The sequence below is a fragment of the Vulpes vulpes genome, chromosome 14 (genome assembly GCF_048418805.1).
Source record: "Vulpes vulpes isolate BD-2025 chromosome 14, VulVul3, whole genome shotgun sequence".
NCBI classification, from domain to species: Eukaryota; Metazoa; Chordata; class Mammalia; order Carnivora; family Canidae; genus Vulpes; species Vulpes vulpes.
This window is the reverse complement of record NC_132793.1, coordinates 119,697,365-119,723,332: the sequence shown is the minus strand read 5'-3', so window position 1 is coordinate 119,723,332 and position 25,968 is coordinate 119,697,365. Positions and strand designations below refer to the sequence as shown.

Here is a 25,968-nt window from a genome sequence, read left to right as displayed (position 1 = left end):
GAACAGGTGAATCTCTTTAGCACCCTGGCTCTCCCATGGAATCGTGCCCCCACCCCCCTCACCCCTGCCACAGCCACTTAACATCCAGCAGCTTCCCACTGCTTTTTGGAAATTATCAAAACCCCGTACCAAGACTCCAAGTCTGTTCAGCCCAGCCTCCTCCAACTCCATCTCTCACCAAGCCCTGCCATACCCGCCATGCTCTAACATCCTAGTCTTCTTTCCATTCCTTTGAACCATCCATATTACCACAGACTACGATGAGCTTTCCTCAGTTCTCCACATGGCTAGGCTCTTCCCATGCTTCAGATCACAGATCAAACAGCACTTGTTCAGGGACATCCTCCCCATGTCACCCCATGTCATGGGGGCCCTGCCCAGGAACTCTCCAACAGACTACTGACTTCTCCACAGCATGGGCCACAATCCATAATTATCTTCTCTGAGTGGCTTTCCTCTTGTCTCCTTCCATCCCTAGAATAAATGCAAGTTCCAGGGAAGCAGTCACCTTACCTACCTTATCCACTGCTCTGTCCACACAGCCCAGCACACAGAAAGGCTCTAGACCTTTCTGCCATCTGCTTCCGGGATGCATTTGATGCAGCAGATCTCCAACTCCTCTGTGGGTCACTAACTCCTCGAGGTAGCCACCAAACAGACACTGCATCCCCAGGACCTGCTCCCCCTCCCCCCAGCAATCCCGACCTGGGAATCTCCTCTCTCCCAGCAGCTTCTCCTGCTTAGAACCCCTTCCCACTCCTGCCATAGCTGCTGAAGCAGGTGGCATAGTGGTTGGGAGCACAGAGCCTGCAGCCAGACAGCCTGGACTCAAATCCCAACCATACCATTCACTGTGCAGCCTGAAATAAGTTACTTATCTCCCCTGTGCCTCAGTGTCCTCGTCTGTAACTGAGTGATAAGAGTAGCACCCATATCCCAAGACAGCTGCTAGGAGGACTGAAAGGATGCCCATGAAGTGCTGGAGCAGTGCCTGCCTTGGAAGTGGTAGTCACTAATAATGCAGCAACTAATAATATAAATAGCTTATTATCATGAACATGCGCTTCGTTTTCACTAGGATATATTCTTCATGCACCCCCATTTCAACAGGTCCATCCACAATACCCCCACTTCACGTGCAACTCAAGTAACACCTGCAACCCCATAGTCGCTCTACCACTCCATGATCAGAATCACATCTGTTCCTAGACCTTTGTCCTACAGGAGGAGGAAGCTTTCAAGGTTGGGTTTTAGTCCTTGAGCTTCATGATTACACCTATCTTTCCTGGCCTTCCCCTCCTCTAAGCTGCTACACCACGTGATTTGATTCTGATAATTGCCACCTTTGGCCATGTCTACATATGAAAACATACACTCTTGGAGGACAATATGTAACTCTTCTCAATCCTCCAGAGGAGCCAGCACAGCATTACAAGTAGAGCAGATGCAGTAGCAATCCATCTACTGATTGGTTCTGATCACCCCTCCAGCCTTAACTCCATTCCTGTCCCTCAATCAGGAAAAAAAGGGGAGTCATTTTTAATCATTGCTTAAACTGGACTCTTTGGTGGAAGAAACAGATTTCAAAAACAAAAGGCTTCTATCTCCTGACATTCAAAAAACAACAGGAAAACCTCTTTACCCCTAAGCAAGCCCCAGTCACAAGGACAGAATGGTAGCAGGTATGCATGATTTAGCCAAGTCATGCTGGATTTATTGGTTTCAAGTTCCAAATAAGCAATATGCAACTTAAGCCATTTGGGGAATTTTCTTGTACCCTGAGAGATGGGGATCAACACTTGCCATGATTGGATACTCCTAAGAGGGCACTCTAAGGAGAAAACAAATCTGATTCCACAGATTTAAGTATTTTCCATAAAACTGAAAGGGAGAAAATGACTTAAAGTTTAGATATACTTTAACAAAGCATTTTCTATAGAATACGCAAGAATGCATGCTTGCTATGTTGTTTCTATCCCTTTCTCTATAAACACACACATACCTCATTAAAGAAAGTTCTAGAAGGTACAGAGGCTAACAATAAACTGACCTATCTGGTGACTCTGAAATATGCCAAGTCATTCCTTTCAGAATTCTATGGGTTTCATGTTGCGAGGATTCTTGTGACCTTCATTCAGGTCATCAGAGTTCACTTCCCCCAAGAACAATTTCAGGTTTGCATAAATGAACAAGTGTCCGGGAAACCTGGAAAAATAATTCTATCTGCTTTATTTTCAAAAATGCCCCCCAAAAGTTGTATATTTCTTTTTTTCTCTCTTTCCAGAAGCTGCTCCCAGAAGACAGTTTCAAGCTCCAAAGTTTGGCTGGAACATTTCTTCTCAACCACTCCTTTTGCAGAAAGTCCCTGTGGCCACTTCCCTGAGGACAACACATTCCTCTCATCCCTCTCTGAGTCAAAACCTATCCACATATACAGAAGGCTAATCTATCCCACCATCTGAATCTTCTACATATGAAATGTGGGGCAAGGCTGTTTAGAAGCCCCTAGAGTTGTCCCCAAAATGCTAGGCACGAGGTTTGAAGACACTTGCCACCCTACAAATAGGTTCCCCTGGAACAAGAAAGCTAGTCTACGGAAAATAAAAAAGGAAGCCACACTTAGTTCCCTCCAAGGACTGTTATGCCCCATCTTCTAGACTCATTTTATAGCAAAAGCAGACACCAAACAGGCTTCTTTCCAGGATGTCCATTCCTGTTACTGAAGACTTGACACAGGGCTTCTTGGTTCTGCTTTCTGTTTTGATGCTAGAGATGATAGACCTAGAGCACCCATGTGAAGATGGGACTTTTTCATTACCATAACAAAATAAATTTTGATATAACATTCAAATCCTCACTGGAGAAGAAGCAGACTACAGAGGGAATTTTAAAACAAAAAAAGCAAAAATTTACAAAGAAGGAATTTTAATTTGGATTGTTGAAACCTTAATTTCTCTCTCCAGAGAGACAGAGATGTCACCTTTCTTTATTACTGTTAACATCAAGAGATAATTTTATTTACTAGACGTGAAAACAAGCTCTAATTTATGAGTATCTAAAAATAGAAGCAGTAGATAGGCCTCTGATAAGCAATTTCAGAGCTACGGTTCACATGCCACATAAAATCTAGAATCAAGCTTACTGAGACATGCCCAGAAAATAGTGTTCTTCAAGTGGTCTGGTGTCCAAAGATGAACTGTACTACTTCACCACACTCCAAAACTACGGTTACTTAGGTGCAAGTGTCTTTGCAGAACACTCATTCACTGAATTAATATTTATTTAACACTCATTTACGTTTAAGATTCTTTGCAAATCAGAGATCGCAATCTGGTGATTCAAAGGTCTTAAAATCCTGTCATCAGACTATGCTGATAAGAGTTGCTAGTCCATATTGTGAGCCAAAATGACAAGGAAGGACTCTGCCTGTTTCAAATACATGGAAAACCTGAATAAGATATAACAACTTTTTGGGACACCTGGGTGGCTCAGCGGTTGAGTGTTTGCCTTTGGCTCAGGTTGTGATCCCAGGGTCCTGGATCGAGTCCCATATCAGGGTCCCAGCAGGAGGCCGGCTTCTCCCTCTGCCTATGTCTCTGCCTCTCTCTGTGTGTCTCTCATGAATAAAATCCTAAAAAAAAAAAAGTCAAAATCATGAAAAGCAAATCTCTGGGCCATAACTGAGGATGGAACTCAAAAATCAGTAAAGATAGTTAAAGCTTGAGGACCTAGAAGGCTTTCTGAGGACCTACAGAGAAGAAAGGAACATGGAGATCATGAAACTGGCTAGCCAGAGCTGAGCTGCAGGCTCTATGTGGGCAGTCACAAAGGGCTGCCCCTCAGTAAAACCAAGTCTAGAAAACACAATCCCTATCAAAGCCCATCTGGCTTCTTTGTAGAAATTGAAAAACTTCTCCTATAAAGGGAAAGAAGAGTCTTTTAACAAACGTGCTGGGACAACTAGAAATGCACATGAGGAGAATGAACTGAACCACTGCTTCAAAATATGTTAACTCAAATGAATCAAACACCTAAATGTAAGCACCAAAATTATAAATTGATTAGGCAGTGTTTTTTTTTCCCTAAGCAATGGTTTCTTAGATAGAACATCAAAAGTACAGACAAAAAGCAGATAAACTAAACTGCATCAAAATTTTAAACTTTTGTGCTTCAAAGGATACTAGTAAGAAAGTAAAACTGCAATCCAGAGTAGGAGAAAATTTTTACAAATTGCATAAGAGTGTAGTATCCAGAATATTCAAGGAAGAAAAAATAACTCAATTTAAAAGTGAACAAATGAAAAGATGCTCAACATCATAAGTCACTAGGAAAATGCAAATCAAACCCAGAACGAGATGCCACTTTACACCCCTTAGGATAGCTACAATCAAAAAGATAGACAATAAAAAGTGTAGCATGACCCAGCAATTCTGCTCTATGTATATACCCAAAAGAAATTAAAACATCAGTCTACTCAAAAACTTGTACGTCAGTGTTCACAGCAACATTATTTATGATACCAAGAGGCAGAAACAACCCAAACGTCCATAAACAGATGAACAGAAAAAACAAATGTGGGACTGTATCTGTACAATGGAATAATATTTAACAACAAAAAGAATTAGGTACCAATAAGTACTCAACATGGATGAACCTTGAAAACATTATGCTAGAGACACAAAGTAAGGTTCACAGTCTCCGAGGGAGATGGGTAGGCATGTGTGGTGATAACTAATGATGGGTTCAGGGTTTCTTTTCAGAGTGGTAAAAATGTTCTAGAATTAGGAGGTGGTGATGGTTATGTATCTTTGTGAATATACTAAATGCGACTGCATTTTATAAAGAGTGAATTTTATGGAGTGAATTATATCTCATTTGGGGGGAGAGGAAGTCAATGGGCAAATTCAATAATAAGATTAGAAACAGCCAAAGAGCAAATTCATGAATTAGAAGGTAGTTTGTGTTGAGGCTGTAATGACTCACCTGAGAAGCAGAATTTTTTAGCCCACTAGAATTTGGAGATTTGTCAACAGAAAGTTGTCTTGGAATGTGGCATCTCTTTATAGCCTCCCTTGTACTATACTTTGTCTCTTACTCCTACCAGGTAGCAGGAGTCCTACCGTTTGGCTACACTACCTGGCATAGCAGTTTTGAGAGGAGCTGTCTCTTTTGAGAGCAAACTAAGAATTCTCGAAGTAGAGGAAGTAACTTCACACACAAACCTATGTGTATGGAAGTTCCTAAACAGCAAATAGTTGACAGTAAATAGAAAAGGGAAAATTTCAGGATGGCAAGAGAGAAAGGAGGTGTGGTAAACTGAGTAAGAAAAGGAATATAGGAATTCCCAGAAGCTGAAACAGTCAAGGATGCAGATTCTCTCCCAGAGCCTCCAAGCCAAACAAGCCCTGCAGACACACCTCGGTAACCCAGGAACACTCCCTTTCAGACCTCAGGTCTCCAAAATGGTAAGAAAATAAATCTGTATTGTTTTAAGTCACTAGTTTGCAGTAATTTGTTATAGCAGCGATAGAAAACTAATACAGGAGGTAAATGGAAGGCCAGGAAGATGCTGTAACTCAGCTTTGATGTAAATAAAGGAAACTGACCCTAAAACAAACCAGGGCATTTTTAGTTGCTTCCCGGCTGGCAGAGGAAGAAACTAAGGAGATATGGGTAAGAGGGATCATGAGTCAGGCAGATGCAAACAATAGGGGTTGTCATATACAGAAAGAAGCTACGTAAACACAACCAAAGCTAGAGAACCAAGTATGTTCAAAAACAGGATTTGGAAAAATTTGCAACGTGCAAGGAATTCCTCACCCCCCCTTCAATGTTAAGTAAATTTTCAAGTAAGTACTTATTTGTTCATTCATTCAATATGTATTTATTGGGCACTTACTATGTGTCAGGCCCTGTATTTACTTACATTCATAATGGTTACTCAAAACTTTTCCTATCCAAAGCACTCATACAATTACACTAGACAGTGGGTGCTGGCATGCTGTTTAAGCTAACTAGATAAACCAAAACATTATCCTGTAAAAGCATTTTTATTTTTGTCACTGCTATTATGTAGTAAAGTAGATTACCTTTACTTATTTGGATGTGATCGCTCTCCTTTAAAAGCTTTGTCTTGGCTTATTTGTAGATATTTTAAGCAGTTAAAATCCAAGTTTAAATAATACTTCACTACCCATAAATTTCCTGAGTGCTATGTTTTGAATATATTTGCTCTAACTTGGACTGGTTCTCATCTGCAGCCATGCCTAGTTTGCAGCTCTCTCTCTGGAAAACAAATATAATAGAATTTTTAAACTAAAGATTGCCTAAATATCATCCAGTCCAACTCCTCAATTTACAGATGTCAGAAGTGAGACGCATTTGGTTCTAATAACTTGTCTACTAGCCCTAGGTGGCGGGGCCAGGACTGGAGGCCAGGCCTCTTGTCTCCCGTGATGGCTCTGCAGCAATCACAGGCTCCCTGCTCTTAAACCCAGGGTACTAGGCCCAGGGGCTCGGTCTCATATCTTAATTAAGCTCCTCAGGCTATTGCTGTATGAAAAGGCTGGCAACCTGTCTCTTTAAAGAACTAGATTTTAAGCTTAAAACCAATACAAACTGTGTACGATGAAAACAAGTCACATTATCTGCACAAAAATAAGTTCAGGTTTTTTTTACATTTGCATCACACGTATTCCATGCAGCTGATTTTTGACCACTGAACAGATTAAAAAAAAAAAAGAAGCTAAGCCTCGATATTTGGAAAAAATAACGAAATACCAAGTACAACAGTGAGGACAGCATAGTTCACCTATCACATCGGAAAGTGCACCTATCACATCGGAAAGTGTTTTCTTGTCTCCCTCTGTTTCCAGAGTAGGAAGAAATGTGCAGTCCTCACACAAGGGTGATGGAATGGAAATAGATAAAACTTCTCCAGAGGGTAGTTTGGGTATGCATAGCAATGTCTTTATAATGTGCAAGCAACACTTTAACTCAGCAGTTTCACTTCTGGACATTTCTTAAGGGAAAAAAAAAGAGGGTTATGAGTGATGATTAATCCAGAAGGACATCGAAAGATTGGAAATACCCTAAATGTTCAACAGTGGGTGATTGTTCTTTGTTTTGTTTTTTTAAGATTTTATTTATCTGAGAGAGAGAGAGAGAGAGAGAGAGAGAGCAGAGCACACAAGTCATGGGGGGGGGGGGGCGGGGGAGGGCGGTGAGGGACAGAAGGAGAGGGAGAAGCAGACTCCCTGGTAAGCATGGAGCCAGCCTCAGGGCTCCAGCTCATGACCCTGAGATCATGACCTGAGCCAAAGGCAGCCACTTAACCAAGTGAGCCACCCACATGCCCTAACAGTCGGGGACTGTTAATCATGATATACCCATGCAATGTAATAATGTGTAAGATTGTTAAAAATCATAGACTAGAAGATTTAATAATATTAGAAATTTCCATGACCAATTAAGTGACAAAAAGCATGTCATAAAATAAGACATACAGTATGATCACCATGTTTAACATAAATGGGCAGATGCATGCATGTACACATACACAACAGACCATTAAAATGTATGCAAAATATTAAGGATGGTGCTTTTTTCTTTGGGCTTTTCAGTGTCTATACATTTTCTAAAATAAATGGATTCCTTTTTTCCCCCTTGGACAGAGGAAAAATCTCATCAGTGTTATTTTTTAAATCTTGTTCCTTTAATCTTCCCCAACTCCAACACCCACTCCTCATTCAGGGAATCTTATTACTAAAACTGTGAAGACTCCTGAAGGACTCCTCAGCTGTGATCACCAGCATCTGGACAATCCTGCAGGGCTTCCTCCCACACCAGGAAAACCAATTAAAACCAGAGCAGAAAGTCCCTCTCTTGGGATAGTGTGTCATATCCTGCCTGTCCTGGGCAGTGAGACTCACTTGGCTGTTAATGATCTTGAACTCAGGTTCCTGGTCCTAACTCAAATTCCAAATGTTTCCCCATACCCCAGCAGAGTGGAGAAACCCTGCCCCTCTCCAGACTCCCCAAACATGATTCTGTCCAAGCACACTTTCCAATATTATGTAATCTCTAGCCTAGTGCTTCTCAAACTGGGACTTGAGACCCATTAATTGTCGCTGAAAATCAATTTAATGGGTCTTGACCAGCACTTTTTTAATCATGGTAGAAGTTCACATATCCAGGTAAAGCTGAAGCAGCTCTGCTGCATTCAACTGTTTTCACTGCCTCCCTCCCTCTGGATTACCATATACATAAGTCTACCACTGGCCACAGCTGCTTTTGAGTTGCCAGGAAAGTAAATGTTCTAGTCTAGAAAGATATTTATGATACCTTGTTGAGTAGACACCATGTACAACACTACCCCATGTCTATAAATAAACAGAAGATAAATATATTGAGAGAGAATGCTTGATGTACAGAAGGGTAATCCACAAAATGCATAAACTGGCTATCTCTTGGTATATAGAGTTGTGAAAGCTTGTTTTTTATTTTTAAATTTTTCTTTCTTTTTTTTTTAAGATTTTATTTGTTTATTTGACACAGAGGGAGAGAGAACACAAACAGGGAGAGTGGCAGGCAGAGGGAGAGGGAGAAGCAGACTCCCCCAAGTAGGGAGCCTGACACAGGGCTCGATCCCAGGACTCTGGGGCTATGACCTGAGCGGAAGGCAGATGCTTAGCCACCCAGGTGCCCCTATTTTTTTTTAAACTTTTCTATATTAAACATGTATACCTGTATGATTTTTAAGTGTTATTACTTTTATTGCACTTATTACTATTACTTTTCAATATGAAGTACTCTCCTAGGGCCTCTCTGTTATTTGTGGCTACTGAATTTAATTGGGTATGAGAGGAGCTAGAGACAAATGTCAGCATCCTTTGATGCTAAATCTTTTAGGTCTATAAGACCTGTATTACCAAAAGCTTGAGTGGGGAGAACAGGTGAGTGGACACCACCTAAACAAGTGGTCAACAGGTCACTAGACAACCCAAGCGTAGGAAGGAATATAGATGGGAGGAGAGGAGCAAATAAACCTAGACTCAGATTGTAGCTCTGCTCTGAAAAGTTACTTTGCTGTTTCAAGCCTCTGTTTTCTCACCTGTGAAATGGGGATAATAAAACAAACCTTTAAAGGTTTATTCAGTTCCAGGTGAGATACTTCTACTAAATTTAGGACACAGTGTATGGCATGTGGTAGGGTCTCAAACAAAATCAATGCCTTTCATCAGGGACAGCAAGAAAGTCAAAGAGGGAAGCCCAAAAGAAATAATCATGTGCCTATTAATTACTATTTAAACCTTCTATCTTTTATTTATTTTTTCAAAAAAACTTTTAAGTAGGCTCCATGCCCAGCATGGGGCTTGAACTCACAACCCTGAGATCAAGACCTGAGCTGATATCAAGAGTCAGATGCTTAAACAACTGAGCCACCCAGGCGCCCCTGCTTAAACTTTTTGAAGGGAAATTTCTTAAGTGGAGAAAAAGAGGAAACACCCACCTCTGAGAGAGTGATAGGAAGGTGGAAGGAGAGCCAGGGATGGGTGAGCAGAGCATCGTGCAGCATCCTGGCTGCCCTATTTATGCCCCTGTGGCCTTGGCCTGTAGACGTTCTGCCAAAAGGTTTGGAAAATACTTTACAGGGGGGCTTCCTAAAGACAATGATCAGATCCTACCTCAAGCCCAAGGTGATGCAACAAATATCTGAAGACCTACCACAGATAAAGCACTGTCCTCATACACAGAGAAGAGAAGGAAGTGAAAAGAGTTTAGTGTTGAAATCCAGACAAAATATATACATAGTCTAAAATATAGAGAGCAATTTGGGACACAAGCATCAAGAAGGATATTTAAGAGCTACATGGGCACATGCTTGTATTTGGGAAACCAGGGAAGCATCCTGGGAAAGAGGGCAATGCTGCTATGTCCTAGAGCCAGAGTAGAGTTCGAGCAGGCAGTCAAGAGATGGATCTGCATTCCAGAGAAGGAATGGCAGAAGCTACCCATTTAGGCTAGAGTAAGGTATCTACTGAGGAGGAATACTACTAACAACTATTATTAACCATGAGTAATGGGTACTAAAACAAGGGGCAGGGAAAGAAAATGTGGAAGATTCAAACGTCAGAGTGACCTTTTAGACTAGTGAAGATGCACCAAACATTCTGGTAAGGGATAAAAGCCATGCTTAGATGAATCTGGCTAAATACGTAAGTCAAATTTGCAAGGCAAGAGACCGCAGGCCAGAGGTCAGATCTTGACAGCTGGAGTTAGAGTAGCTGTAGCCATGGTAGGTGCAAACACAATAAACAAGGACGCAATCTTATTCACAATCCCCAGAATTATTTCAAAACACTAGTCTTACTTAACATGAGCACAAATATCTGCATGAAAACACGGGAGTGGTCCACTCTAACCACGGACTTCTACTTTTGGCGTTCAATGGATGCCATTCCATCCACATTTCACCAAAGACCAGCATCCTGGCCTGAAAGAAAGTAGCCCTGAACAGGAAAATAATAATCCCAAAGCAGAAAAAAAGAAAATCTACAAACTCCAATTTGCCATGTGAGCCTCAAAAATTGTTCAGAGTGCAGCAGCACTGCGTACTATCAACACTTGATCAAGAGTTCTGACCACACCTAATGACAAAATTATGAATTCTAGAGAATTTTACCCCCCCTGAAATATTTTCTCTTCTCCAGGAACAGTGTGGTCCTGTTCAGACCTAGTCCCGGCCGAGAAGCACCCCCTCCCCACCCACCCATCCCCCGCAAGTCATCTTAACTTTCTTGACTTAGGGGACAGGAGATAGAGCAGCTGAGGTTAATGTTTCTTACCACCAAGAGGGGCCTCTAAAGAGCATCTGCTGGAGGTTTCAACAAGCAAATCCAATTTTTTTAAAAGATTTTATTTATTTATTCATGAGAGAGAGAGAGAGAGAAAGAGAGAGAGAGAGGCAGAGACACAGGCAGAGGGAGAAGAAGGCTCCATGCAGGAAGCCTGACGTGGGACTTGATCCCGGGTCTCCAGGATCAGGCCCTGGGCTGAAGGCGGTGCTAAACCACTGAGCCACCCAGGCTGCCCAAGCAAATCCAATTTAATAATAAGAAGAAGGGAGATACAAGGGGAGAAAGGGGAGAACAGAAAAGACAACACACAAAATAAATGATGGTTTCAGCATACTGAACTGAGGGATCAACAATACCCTAGAGAGGAGACAAAAAGCCCAAAAGGGTGAGAACAACAATTCTAGTTCCTGGGAAGGATGTTTCAAGCAAGCGTGTTATGCAAACACGCTAAAGGCCAAGGGACCATCATGTGTGCCCACTAGCAGCCACTTGCCCTCCTTCCCACCAGGAAAAAAGCACCAGTGACATGTGCAGCAGAGGCCTCTGGGAATGGCTAGCTTACTCCCAGCACCCAGGAAGGGTAAAATAACAACAGTTTTCTCCCAGAGAGCTCTTAATAAGAAGTCAGTCGAGTGAAGAAGAAATGTACCCTTTCAACTACTTGACAGCCCAGACTCTGAAGCTCAGAGGCCCTTGGAAAACTCTGAAGAGGTACGACGGTGAATCACTCATGACGCTGGTGAGCAATGAGCTGGTCCACAGACATAAATTTCTCAAGTGAATTTACTTCTTCCACCCAAAGAACCTAAACTTTAAAATCCTAACCATTTTGAAAGAAGAATTTTCTTTCAAACATATTAGATTGACCACCTAAAATTAGCATGTTTGCAGGTCAAAACTGGTAAAAAAATAAATAACAATTTCACGTGTTTCAATCATAGTACATGGCCTCCAACTTCTTCCAAAAGCAGAAAAGAGGCAAATTTGTTCTTAACAGGACAGACCGTAGATATTTTAGGCTCTGAGGGCCAAGAGGCAAAGTAGATTATGTTGGGACTTACATAACCATTTAAAAATATAAAAACCATTGTTAGCTCCTACAAAAGCAGGCGTGGGCTAGATTTGGCCAGTGGGCCGGTTTGCTGACCTCCGTTTTACGGTATACAAGGATGAACTTTTTCTGATGTTCACAATGAAAATTGCTCATTTTAGGGTAATGTAGCAATGCCATCAGAGGATGCAAAAGCATCCATGTAAAAGCTGTTCATCCCACCCGTGCATGCTGCATTGCTGGTGGTTGGTCTGAACCACCGCTCTGTTGTCAGCGCTCCCTTCGGCTGCTGTTTCTAACAACCTGGCTTATTTTAGAAGCAATTGTGTCTGGGGGAGGGTTTGAGGGCAGTTCTAACTTTTCTATGAAGAAACAAATGGAGATGTACAAGGAAATGAGACTTAAAGGTGAATACGCATAAACATAACTATGAAAAGAATATGGGAGCAAAGGTGCTCTGGGGAATTAACCCCAAGCATGCCCCTGATGTGAAGTCAAAATTCCAAAGGTCCCAAGGAAGCAACAAAAGCAAATAAATATCTATGCACCTGGGCCAAAACTAAAAGGCTAACTGGAGAAAAAAAAAAAAAGTTTACGACAAACTCTCCTTTATAAAAATAGGACAGATGATTAAAAGGGGCAATAATACTTTTTCTCCTAAGTCAGTCAGGGGTAGAGACTCATAGGAAGAGGCCACACAACTGTACCCATTCCCAAAAGACTAATCGGAAAAACTTGAGTTTTGTGAGGCACTGAAAGTCATCACTGAGGGAATCAGGAGTTTCCTCCTTTGGAGGATGCTGACGAATAGGAGTCAGGGATTCTCTCCCTAACATGTATTCAACAATGACATACCCAGAGGACCTCTTTTCTGAGTCCAGAATTCTTTTATTTAAAAGAACGGTAAAAATCAGTAGGAAATGATCTTAGTTTATGGCATTGCTATTGTTTCAAATGTCATATACTGTGATGCAAAAGAGGAAAGCTTAAAAAAATACAGATTTGTCCTAACTATGAACGAATGTGCTGAAAGACAAAAGGGGAGACTGCTCAGATACACTCCTGGCCTCATATGGTCACTGGATTAGAAAATCCCTGAACTTCAATAACATTTCTCATCACTCAATATTAAACACGTCCCCTAGAGCAATCCATCCTCCTGCATTTCTAAATGCTCTCATTTAAACCTTACAAATCTTCACCAGGTCAGTACTCCACCATCTTCTACAATGACAGTTAAAGGGAAAAAAGGGAAATCCAATCCCATACATACATGAGTTGCTTGGGTGACAGTGAGCCTCCGGGTACCGTCTGCCCATAGCGACCGGTCAGCACATGAGCAGGGGCCTTGACAGTTTCCAAGTATTCGGGAAAGACGGAGTTGGTTCGCTGGGGTTGGGGGTGGGGGGAGAGATTAAAAAAAAAAAAAGGAGAAACAAAACAGAGATTTAGGATAATGACTCCATTTTTTTTCATTAAAATGCTAATGATGACCACAAATTTCCAGATAACCACATTTATGAATTATTCATAGTCACATGCAAGATGAAGTCTCCCTGTCACTGCGGGCTGGCACACAGCTTGCTGATGATGAGCATGTGGCCCCTGTAATAAGTGTGACAGAAGCACAGGTCACTGCAAGTCTATCCGTCAGGGTTGGCCCCCACGGGCCCTCTTCAGAAGACCAGGCAATCCCACCCACATTTCATTGGTGCTCATCTCTCCCCTAAAGTCAAGGAACAGCTCGTGCCTGGTTCTTTGTTGTGATGTCTGAACTAACACCCTGTAAAAACTCTGAAAGCTTAAAAGAAAAAAAAGAAATTTTCTGTAGTGGGTAGTTAAGATATCAGAATGATTTTTTTTTAATTTGAAGTATAATATAAATACAGAAAAGTACACCTACCATAAGTGAAGAGCTCAATGAATTTTCCTAAACTGAACACACCAGATCAAAACCTAGAACATTATCAGCACCCTGGAAGCCCGTTTCATTCCCCCTCCTAAAGGCAGCTATTTTTTAAAATATTTTATGTATTTATTCATGAAAGACACAGAGAGGTAAAGACATAGGCAGAGGGAGAAGCAGGCTCCCTGTGGAGAGCCCGATGCAGGACTCGATCCCAGGACCTCAGGATCACAACCTGAGCCAAAGACAGACACTCAACCACTGAACCACCCAGGTGTTCCCTAAAGGCAGCTATTATGCATAGATTACTTCTGTTCATTTTTTTAGACATTGCACCGATTTGCTGTAATTATTAATTTCTCAGTTAAAAAACATAAACTGAACATCTCCTATATGCCAAGCACTGTGCCAGACACTACAAACGTGAATGAGACACTGTCTCTGCCGTTAGGGAAAGTGAAGTCCAGTGGGGCCAAGAGACACATATAACCCACTCCAGGGCAGCCCAGGTGGCTCAGTAGTTTAGCGCCGCCTTCAGCCCAGGGCCTGGTCTTAGAGATCCAGGATCCAATCCTACGTCAGGCTCCCTGCATGGGGCCTGCTTCTCCCTCTGCCTGTGTCTCTGTCTCTGCTTCTCTCTCTCTCTTTCCCTCTCTCTCCATGAATAAATAAAATCTTTAAAAAAAAAAAAAAACACTCCCAAGGTCAGTGGGATGGATGCGATGTGAGACTCATGTCAAGTTGGGGCACTAGTCATAAATGGAGATGTTAAGGAAGGCTCCCAAGTAAATGAATTGCCTGACTTGTCAGCCTGGGTAGGACTTAGCCAAGCTGGGAATGGGAAACAGGATAATGGAAAAGGCAGAGGTAAGAAACTACACAGTGTAATTCAGTGTTGCTGGACTCTCTTGGGTGAGGTCAGGAAAGAAGCCTGCAGCCAGATCCTAACCTGTCCACATGTTCAAGGACTCTGACTTTATTCTGGTTGCAGACAGTCGCTGATGGGTCAGATCTGGGTTTTGGCTGCATTACTCTTTCTGGATGGGTTCAAAGAGGCAAAGTAGAAGCAAGGAGGCCAGTTAAGCCAGTCTGCTTGTTTGGTATGAGAGGAAGGGTGGGCATTAGGAAAGTGGGGAAGCGGGGAGGAAGAGAAGAATTAGTACTTGGGAAACATCCGGACACTAACAACAGAATAACTTGGTAATTAACTGCATGTACATGGTGGGAGTGATGACTGCATAGAGAATAGAGAAGGATGAACAAGTTTAATCAGGAAGACAAGGGGTTCAGTTTGGGGCATCAGAAATGGAGGTATATAACATTCAGGTGGGGACACTCACATATTCTTGAGTGTGAAGCTTGGGGAAGAAAGCTGAGCAAAACATAAAGCCATCTACATGATCATGACACAAAGCAGAAATTAGGTTTGTGGGTGACAGCCTTGAAGGAATGAGGGTAGAGTGAGAAAATGATAGAATGAGTGTGAGAAAGCAGATCCCTTGAGAGCATGAACAATGATACAAAGGGCAAAAGAAAAAGATTGAAGAGGACAGGCAGATGGGCACCATGGGAAACAACGAGATAAATAAAGATAAGAAATGAAAAATATACCTTTGGATTTGCCACATAAGCAGTCACTGGCTGCCCTGATTGAGTGCAGTTTCAGTGAAGTGTTGGCAGCAGAGACAAGAGAAGAGGATGGAGAATGGATGGTTGTTGGAAAGAGGAAGTGCTAATGGAAGGAAGTGCTGTATGGACAAGCCGAACAAATCAGCAGAGAGAGAAAGGCTGAGAGTGCAAGAGGGAGGAGGGAAAGATGGAGTAAGATCCCTATGGAGGTGGGGAAAAGTCTCAGGAGTACAGATGATGGGGCTGACCTTCAACCTCAAGGGAAATCTACAACACCCCCCCCAATACAATCTAGTATTTGAAGAATACTAGAATCAGAGGAATAAAGACTAATCTAGTTAGAGCAAGTTCATTGATAAGAGCACTGGGATTTTTGGAGGCAACAGGCAAAATGACAACCATATTGCAGACAAAATAGCTGGCGAGGCTCTTGACAGAGAATGGGCTGACATGGAAATGGTGTGACAGCCTAGATCTAGAAGATCTTGGTTTCTTACATGTGCTTCCCTCCAAAATGGAAACAGACCAACCTCGTCCTTTTTAAGGTAAATATCAATCCTGTCCGTTTTAAGGTAAATAAACATATATGCCAGCGCATATCAAGGGGGAAAGAGGCATTTGTGAGGTAAGCATACCCACAGGATAACCTCATGGTATCAAAAGAATATCTTGTAAGTAAAACATTCAGAAAAACACTCTTTTAAAAATGATCTTTCATTTGCAGTGCCAACCTCTCCACAAAGGTTTATGTAAATTATACTTCGCTAACTGAAATGACTCCCCACCATCTCACAAGAGTTCCTAAGATGCTTCCATTCAAAGACCTCTCCCAGCCTGACTAACGTAATAAACATGAAGAGTCAGATGGTTGAAAGTAAAGGTGAGAGGGAGTGGTTGGCTGCAGCCCCTGCCCTGGAGATGGCCCAGCATAATGCCTCTTCACACAGCAGCAATGTCATCCCCCTTAGGCTCCTGTCCCCTCTTCCACCTCAGTTCTGGCAAATCCAGAAGTGGGTGAAGTGACATAGTTCTTGGAAAGCATTCCAATAATGACAAAACAACAAGGCTCATTAGAAAGTCTAATGCAATGGAAAACACATTAGAAAGTAGATTTTATGTTCTCCAGGCCAACTCTGTGATCTCAAAAGCTGGGAGGCTACTGCACAATTTGTCTGTTCTGTTACCATGAACATCTCTAGCCCATCCCTGGAAAACAGTAGAATTTCAGAATTCTAGATAGGATTGAAATGGTTCCAAAAAAGCCATCAGAAACCTACCTGCTAACTGAGCCATTCCTCTTTGCATCCCCAGCACATACGATAAGTAGCAAGCAGTCGATAAATACGGAACAAATCAATAAAGCAATACTTAAATGAAGAGTTCTTACAACTAAGAGGTAAGCAGGCCAATTAAATGGTGAGACTAGAAATAGTCTATTCCTTCATTGCCCAACCTAATCCACTCAAAGCCAAGCTGCAAATCACACTCAACTGCGTTCGCTTTCCTCCTCACAGAAGAAAATCTTTATCAACTCATAAACACATATTGTGCGCTAAGTAAGAGGATTCAGAAATAATGAAATTATAAAAATAATGAAATTATTAAAAAAAAAAAACAGGATGCCTCATAAATGGGAAGATAGGTAGGTGCGAACATTCTGAGTATACAAAGGAATAGAAATTGCCCACTCTACATCTGTCTGCCTTCTTTGTTCTCCTTCTGTGTGAAGGACAGGACGTCATTACTCTGACAGCATGGCGCCTCTCCTCCCAGATGCTCCTTCACACAGCAACCTGTTCAGGTTCAACCCACTGGGGCAACAGATAGTAATGAGATAATCAAGTCTTGCTTCCTTGAAAATTCAGACAATCCACCACTCCCTAAAGGTCTATGTTTCTGTCCTAATATATATTTATATTATTCATCATTTCACTTCTTGTAGAGCACATAAGCTCTGAGGTATCACTGATCCTACGGAACACATTTTACACATGACACCGCAGCACACTTGGTTTTGTCTGGAAATAACTTTAATAATAAAATGTTCCAAAGTGAGGAAGGGTGGGTCATTGCTGTTTTTGGGTTTGGTTTGGCTTTTTTGGTATGTGCTATGTGACATTTTCCTGAACTGTAAAAAAACTCCGTCCTGAAAACATCAAATCTGTATCTGCCCATCTGATCAACAATACCCCGAGGAGGAAATAAATCTTTAAGACTACCATACTTCTTCCTATTTTTGATTAAGAATACTAAGAAACCAAGATGAACAATGCACTATTCATTTGAATGCAGGCCATCAAGAGGAGGAGTGGGATATTTATGCCAGTCCACAAAATGTTTAGTGTGCAACTTTTTAATTACCATATTTATGGAATTATCCATAATATATTCACTAACACAAATGCTCTACAAGGACATTAATCCTCAACAAATACATTAATGCTTCTCTCCTCTCCTACAAATTATTATGCTGATGTGAGGCAAAAATGCCAAGAATTCTCTCCAAAATAAACATTTCAAGTCAACAACCACTTGTTCTACCCTCTCCTTTTTTAACTATTTTATGATATTGTAAAATCTCACTTAAGTCTTTGCTGCTATTGACCTAAAGACAAATTTGTAAATAAAATGTTAAAAAAAAGATTTTTTAATGAACCATTTTTTTTGATACAAAAGCTGGTATAAGCTACTAAAAAATGGGTTATGCTCTTCAAAAATAATATATTCTATCTATAACTCATTGAATTATAATTATGTGCTTCACTATGCCATTGTAATGCTGTAATTTCTGTTTTTTAGAAACCTCAAGGAGTAAGAAGATATTGGAAATGATCAAGATTTTCATAATAGTTGAAGGACTACCCATCTGAGTAATAAAATGGGTTTAATTTCAACCATACTGGATTTTTTTTCCCCTAAAATACAATGCCTTCTCAGAGCATCCAGAATAGAATTAATCTTGGGTAACATGGAATCATTAATATGACTATGAATCATCTCGCTGTGTTGGAATAGAGAACACTGAGGTAAAGGAGCTGGGTCCAGTAGATAGTAGACAGAAGTTGAGTTTCTACCACCATGACCAGAGCTGGCAGGAGTGGAGTTCCTACCAAAGCAACAGAACACTCCAAGAATCAAAAGTAAGAGATGGCCGAGTTTCAAACAGCAAGGAAAGCACAGGTTCAAAAACACTCTGGAGACCTAAAGGTGAAATCCAAGTTACAGATCCAGGTCTAGAGCCAAGCTAAGTCAGGATCCTTGCGGAAGATAAATCAATGGAATAGAGGGACAGGGTGTAAGAGTGGCTTTATGTGTGCACTGCTGGTAACCAGACTAGACCTGCCTATAAAGGCCAGTGGCTAGACAAGCTTTCCAGGCACAGAAGGCTATTTGCTCTTCCACTCAAAGGCCGCTGGGTACTCTAGGAGATATTTTCTCTGCTTTTCATAGTTTATCTCCTTGCCCTTGCCCACAAGAGTCAAATCTCATTATGGTCAGAGTACAAACCTTTCCCTTTCTCAAGTCCACTACAATTTTGGAAACCAAAGAAAATTTAAACGTATAAGAGAACTAAATTAAAAAAAAAAACAAATTCCAGGTAAGTTATGAAGGGTGCAATGCACAGACTCTGAACCTATACCTGGGCAGCTGAGAGGTCTTTTTTGTGTATTCCTTGGTTCTTATAGAATTCAAATAGTAGGGCTCATTTAAAATCATTTAGTACAAATACAGCCAGGCCTAAAACATGTCCTGGGGGTGATATCTGTAAGTTGACCACTGTTATTTAATAAAGATTTCTTTTAGAGAAATCCAATAAGCTGAATATCCAGAAACACAATGGAATCAACTGCTCTGATGTGAAGTATCTGGCAAAGTGGGAATAAACTCAAACTTGGATGAGTGAGGGCTTTGCTACTGGAGACTTAAGTAAGTGGTTGTGGGCAAGTTGATTAGCCTTTGATGCCTCATCTGTAAAATGGGTTAATGATACTTGCCTTCCAAAGGTGTGAATGAGAACAAATGCGTGGCTCAGATGATATCAACAAAATTAAACCTTAATTAAGTGGAAGCACCACACATAAGCCCCTATGACACACAGATCTTTATTTAGAGCTGAGAAAGTCATCCGCCTCGTGCTTTCCACCCAAATCTCGCCAACTCATATGATAAGATTCCTGCCCCAAATTATTTTCGACAGAACTTTCCTTTTGGTTTATAAAATGTTTTTTAACTTAACTACTTAAATAATAAGTACAAGTACTACTGCATTTTCAGATTAAAAAAAAAACAAACTAGGATTTAAAACTCCTCTATTAGGGGGATCCCTGAGTGGCTCAGCGGTTTAGCGCCTGCCTTCAGCCCAGGGCATGATCCTGGAGTCCCAAGATCGAGTCCCACATTGGGCTCCCTGCATGGAGCCTGCTTCTCCCTCCTCCTGTGTCTCTGCCTCTCTCTCTCTCTCTCTCTCTCTCTCTCTCTGTCTCTCATGAATAAATAAATAAAATCTTAAAAAAAGAAAAAACACTCCTCTATTAGGATAGTCTCAATTTGTTTTTTCCTTAATTTTCTCTTACCCAAGTCAGTTCTTCTTTTTCCCATTTTTCTTTTTCAAATCCTAGTGGATCTTTTTTCTCTCTTGAAGTCGAGGTTTGCAACAATAGTAATGAACGTCTTTGTGTTACTTAGAAGTTTTCAAAGCACCTTCATATACATTATTTCCCTTAAATTACTTCTACTTGCTTCTCTTTAGTTTCCTTTGCCCCACTTTCCAAAACACAAGCAGAACTCTCTAAAAGCAGCAAAGAAGCAATTTTTATCCTTCCAACTGCCAACACATTAATAAACAATATTTTGCAGAGTTGTCTAATGGAAGTTAGACTATATACAGTATTCCTAAATCCTAACACATCCAATTCTGCTTGCAAGTAATTTTTTTTCTCACCCGGTGATGATCTTTTAAAGCTAAAATACAGTGAGAAATATATAAACATCTTAAAATAAGACAGGTGAATCCCTTTAGGAACCATCAAAAATAATGAATGAAAAATAAAAGGAAGAAGAGGTGAATAAAATTACAGAAAGAGAAAGAACAAAGTTCTTTCAGCTTTCAGGAAAATTTTCATTATCTATCTTATCAGAGCTATTTATTCTCCATGATCTGCATTAAATAATCTGATCCTTAAATCTATGAAAACCACAAGGGATGCGCCCTCATTAAAAAAGATGATCTTTTGAGTTATGATAATGAGAAAGAGCATCTATTTTTGGTTCTAAGGACAGAAGTATTTCCTGCTTATTGCTCAGAGACAGCAACACTTCTAGTAAGCTTTAGCACAAAACAGATGCCTGGCACTCTTTACCTATCATGATGAAAACAGGAACCTTCAAATAGAAATGTTTCCTCTCTGAACCTCTATATACTCTCAATCTTGATTTATCAACAAAGAACATGAGGTCTGAAACAGAAAAAATATTCATTCTACCACGTGACAGTAAACATAATTTAAAAAATAATAATCTGTAAACTCTAGATTAGTAATCAGATCAGATTCTTCTATATTCCTTCAAATCCTGCAGGATACAAAACCTTTAAAATTTGAATTGGCTTCCTCTTTGTTTTACAGTGGTTGACTAAGGCCCATACTAATTTTACAGTAATCCTTGTTATACCTTCATAATATGTTAAACACTGTAAAAATAAAATCAGCTGTTACTGTTAAAATAGGAGTACTAAAAAAAAAATTTAAGGAAAAAGTTGAAAGAGGGTCATATATAGTCCTGATTCTGCCATAGTATTTACATGTTCAATAATGTAAGCTTTGGCACATTATAAATGTTTCCACATTTTACAAGAGATGCTCTGAGTTATTTTATCCTACAAATGGAGAAGATGTCATGGTCTGACATTGTTCTACAGAATCTATAGAGATACCTCATGGAAACTCCACATCCCACTCAATACAACTGGGACCATGTAGAATGTTTTCCAACCTTGAACACAATTCAAGTCAAACTAGTAGGCAATCTAAGAAAGATTGGTCCATGTGGGATTAAGACCATGAAAAACTCTAGGGGATGGAAGACATTTCTTTGTAACGTTGCAAACTGTATGCTATTCTTGTGACTGGGTTTAAGGTCACACTTGGAATTTATACCTTAGAGAAAATTAACCCTTTATCTGATTATGTACTCAAATCAAGAAAGGGTGACACCCAGGTCACTTTGACAAGGAGAGTAACAATTTTTGAATGAAACTGAAAAGTACGGTAAATGGAATCCATCCTGAAATAACCAAATACATTTTTAATGGACCAGACCACCATGAATCCAAATTGAAAGGTCCAATCTAAAAAGTGCACTAACAGGGATTTTCAGTTGTACGTGATAGATTACAATCACATGTTTAACTCCAATCCCTCCAAAACCCCACTAAATGGCACTAAGCACAAGGCAGAAATAAGCTCACAAAGAGAAAGAGAATGCAAGAGGAGAAAAGTAACAGAAAAAATTTTGGAAAATAGAAATCAGATGAGCCAATGATGAGTAAATTCTCAATGCAGGGACAAATTTTACATGCCTACAGACAGAACTGTCAGGAGGAAGCAAGCCAATATGGGCACAGAACATTAGGGAAGTGCTAATTCAGGCACAGTTACATCAAAAGTTCAGGCTGGGGGCACGTGGGTGGCTCAGTGGTTGAGCATCTGCCTTTAGCTCAGGTTGTGATCCCAGGGTCCTGGGATCGAGTCCTGTGTCAGGCTCCCCATGGGGAGTCTGCTTCTCCCTCTGCCTGTGTTTCTGCCGCTCTGTGTGTGTATGCATGTGTTTGTGTCTCATGAATAAATAAATAATCTTTTTTTTAAGATTTTATTATTTATTCATGAGAAACACACAAGGAGAGAGAGAGAGAGAGAGAGGCAGAGACACAGGCAGAGGGAGAAGCAGGCTCCACGCAGGGAGCCTGATGTGGGACTTGATCCCAGGACTCCAGGATCACACCCTGGGTCAGAGGCAGGCACTAAACCGCTGAGCCACCCAAGGATCCCCCTAAATAAATAATCTTAAAAAAAAAAGTTCAGCCTGAATGGAGAGGGCAGCGTGGAGGTGCCACTAAAAACCAGAGGGCTGTTTACAAGACATCGTAAGGAATAAACTTCCAGATCCTTCCTCAGCCATGAAGTATGTCAACTGTCTCCCATTCCTCCTCAGGTTTGCTCCCAGCAAAGGTTAAACTTGAGAAGGTCTGGACTCAAGGACACTAAGAACAGCGACATAGGTGGAAGTATCACACTGAAGGAGAGGACTGAGTGTACACTTTGAATAAAGAGACCTTTTCTCTGCTGGCCTCCTAAAGCATGGTCACAGGAGATTGCAAGGCTCTTCTAGAGAAACTAACCAGCCCCAAAAAAGAGATCTACAGTTAACTAAAACTATGGAAAAAGGCGGGTTCTGAAAAGAAAAAGTCATCCAATAGTAAGGCCACCAGTTGATGAGAAAGACAGCTTGCCAACTTGCTCATGCAGAGAGTTTCCAATCAGTTTTCAATGTCTCCACATATATCAAACAGACAGCAATCACCAGACATGTGATGAAGAGTCTCACATGACAAACAGAAACTTTAAAAGGAAACAAGAGTCAATGCTGGAAGCAGGATTTAACTTCATATATACATTATTAACTCCAAGGGGTAAAAGATATTGCCTACATAAAGCAAAAAAGAATAGGATGCTATAAAAATAGAAATACTACAAGAGCAAGAGAGAATTCTTAAAAATTAATATTATGATCACAGATAGAAAAAATCCCTAGAACAGTTAAAAGATAATAAAGGTAAATAAAGGTTCCCCAAGAGTAGAAGAAACAGATGTAAGAAGTCAGAAATTTTTTTAACAACAAACTGAAGGACAAATACAAAAGTTCCAGCATTTGACAAATAAGAGTTTGAGAAAAGGAAGAATATGAAAAACAATGGCAAGAAAATTATCCTCCACCGCCCTATAAGAAATTTCACAATGAATGAAAAAAGTTATAAAGAAAGGCACATCATCATGGAATCTGAGAACATGAGGGAATTTTTTTTAAGAGTCTGAAACCTCTCCCCATCCCCTCAAAAAAGTCACATATAAAGTAACCAGAATCAAAAAAGCATCCAACAATTCAATAATAAAATTGGAAGCAGAAGAAAATGGAACGAGGCCTCCAAAACTCTCAGGGAAAATAATTTCCAACTTTAAGTTCCATATCAATCATATGTGAGGAGAGACTAAATGATATTTTCACACATGCCAGTTCTCCAAAAGATATATCATACACACTCTTTCTCAAGAAGCAACTGGGCAAGGTGCCTCCCCGAAAGAGAGACAAAACCAAGAGAGATGCCACCCATCCAGGTCAATCAAGAATTCCCAACATGATAATGAAGGAAAATTCTAGGTCAACAGCTGTGCATAAGGCCTGAAGAGTAAACAGTTCAGAATGGAGTAGGCAAGCAGAAGGCTCTGCAAAAAATGTCACACACACAGACACACACATATAAGAACCAAGAGACAAGCCACTGAGAATTTGGGGATGGGGTGCCTGCGTGGCTCAGTCAGTAAAGTATCCGACTTCAGCTCTGGTCATGATCCTGAGGTCCTGGGATCGAGCCCCCTGGTGGGCTCCCCACTCAGCAGGGAGTCTGCTTGTTCTTCTGCCCCTCCCCTGGCTCATACGCACTCATTCTATCTCCTTCTCAAATAAATAAATAAAATCTTAAAAAAATTTTGGGGGGATGAATAAGTCAATCAAAAAAAAAAAACTTTAGTACGCTATACAAGGAAGAAAATAAAATCATAGTATACTGTATAACTTAGCTGTGAAAAATATTTACAGTGAAAACAAATGGAGATATAATAATCTTAGAGAGCAAAGGGCAGGTATTTCAGGGAGGAAGAATAAAACAGAGTTAACCCCTTTAACTTCCTTCATAGGAATTCAATGTTTAATGTGTAAAATTGAAAAAAAAATTAAGAAATCCTAACATAAACACTTTAAGTTATATGGCAGTAAATACATGGAAAAAAGCTAGCTGAACATAATTACCTCTCAGAAGAGGAAAATGACAATGCAAATAAGCAGGCAGGAATTTATAAGCTATATATGTTATTATTGCAAATAAAAAATAAATTTTAAGAATGGTAGAAATTAATCAATAAATATGTAAACCACCCAACCATATAAGACAAACTGATAATGTGAAATTTCATTCTATGTATAAATTAGCTAACAGATAAATCTAAACCTGTTTCTTCAAGTTAATCAGATTGCTAAAATTCAATTTAATGCATTTTATGTTTAAGCAGCAAGAAATGCACTGAGAGACGCCAATATGCCTAAATCATCAAGTCACACCTCTAGCTTTAATTAGCACATAATGAAAGGGTCCCTGGGCACCAGTGCACAAGGAAGAATCAGCCATCTTTCTTATCACCAAGTTCATTAACTGCAGCTGCTGACGGGTTCATGCGCTGACCACTCCCCTTCTTCCAAAGCCCCTACTGTGGCTTCTTAGAGTAAAGATTTGTCCTTATTGAGAGGTTAAGGATGGATAATATCCAGCATCTGCACCCCTTTCCTGTATTGGAATTCCCCATCATGTGAGTATGGATGAGAGCCACATCTTTCAACATAAAGGCAAAAATGGCTGGACACCCACCTGCCCCAGACCCCCTTACAGCTAAGGCTGGAGACACATAGAGGCAGGAAATTACCATGGGTAGGGGCAACGGCGACAACATCCAGTGCTAGACGTAGCAAAGGCTGAGGTGACAGAGTTGGTAACCAGTGTCTGGTCCCATCGTTGTGGTCAGTGTGACCCAGTATGGTCTCCTGTCCGGTGATAGGGTCCATCCACCCTGCATAGAGCTAATCGTATCATATGACCTTGGCTATGAATCCTACTACAGAGTCTGTATTTGCTCCCATTTTTTTCCAACTTCTAGTAGTTCCAGAAACTACCCAATATCTTCTCAAATTCCTTCTCTGCTTAAATCATTCAGCCAGTCCTCATGGCTTTGAAGAACCCTGCTTGATATCCTGTCCCAGGAGAGCCAGGAAGCAATAGCTAATGGTCTACTGAAGTTAAGAATGAAACATTTATGCTGCGTAAGAACCAAGGACATGTATCCACCAGGAAACACGGGGGAAGGTTAGGTTCTAAGGTACAAAAAGAATGATGCCGCTGGAACGTTGTGGGTTAAAGAAGTTTCAATAGGTCCATCAATCCTTTGAATTGTTTTCTCTCATTAGGAAACACATTCCTAGTTCAAAACCACTAACTGACTTTACAACAAGCCATGAGAATGTAATCAGTTTGTGAATTGGGAGTTGCCACTATGTACATCTGGCAAAAGACTCACACTCATGATTCTTATTGTGAATCTTATTGTGAGTGAGCAGAAGAGCAGTGGGTGAGGAAGAACCATTTTCTTTGTCTTTCTGCTTTGAAACAGAGTTTTCTGAGAGATGAAGCTGTTTGAAAAGCA

The 25,968-nt window shown here is 40.6% G+C and overlaps 1 protein-coding gene across 33 annotated transcripts in view; it reads right to left on the bottom strand.

Moving 5' to 3' along the window:
* APBB2 (amyloid beta precursor protein binding family B member 2) overlaps positions 1 to 25,968 on the bottom strand; it is a 371,757-nt gene that overhangs the window by 222,187 nt on the left and 123,602 nt on the right. For 32 of the 33 annotated variants that reach the window (XM_072737825.1, XM_072737817.1, XM_072737831.1 and 29 more), the window contains one exon: positions 13,184 to 13,299. The exons of the other annotated variant lie outside the window; for it this stretch is intronic. Coding sequence is in view for 10 of the 32 variants with exons in the window: in XM_072737817.1 (XP_072593918.1) it covers positions 13,184 to 13,229 (46 nt within the window). In the remaining 22 variants the exon portion in view is untranslated. The remainder of the gene's footprint in view (positions 1 to 13,183; positions 13,300 to 25,968) is intronic. 33 annotated transcript variants of the gene reach the window in all.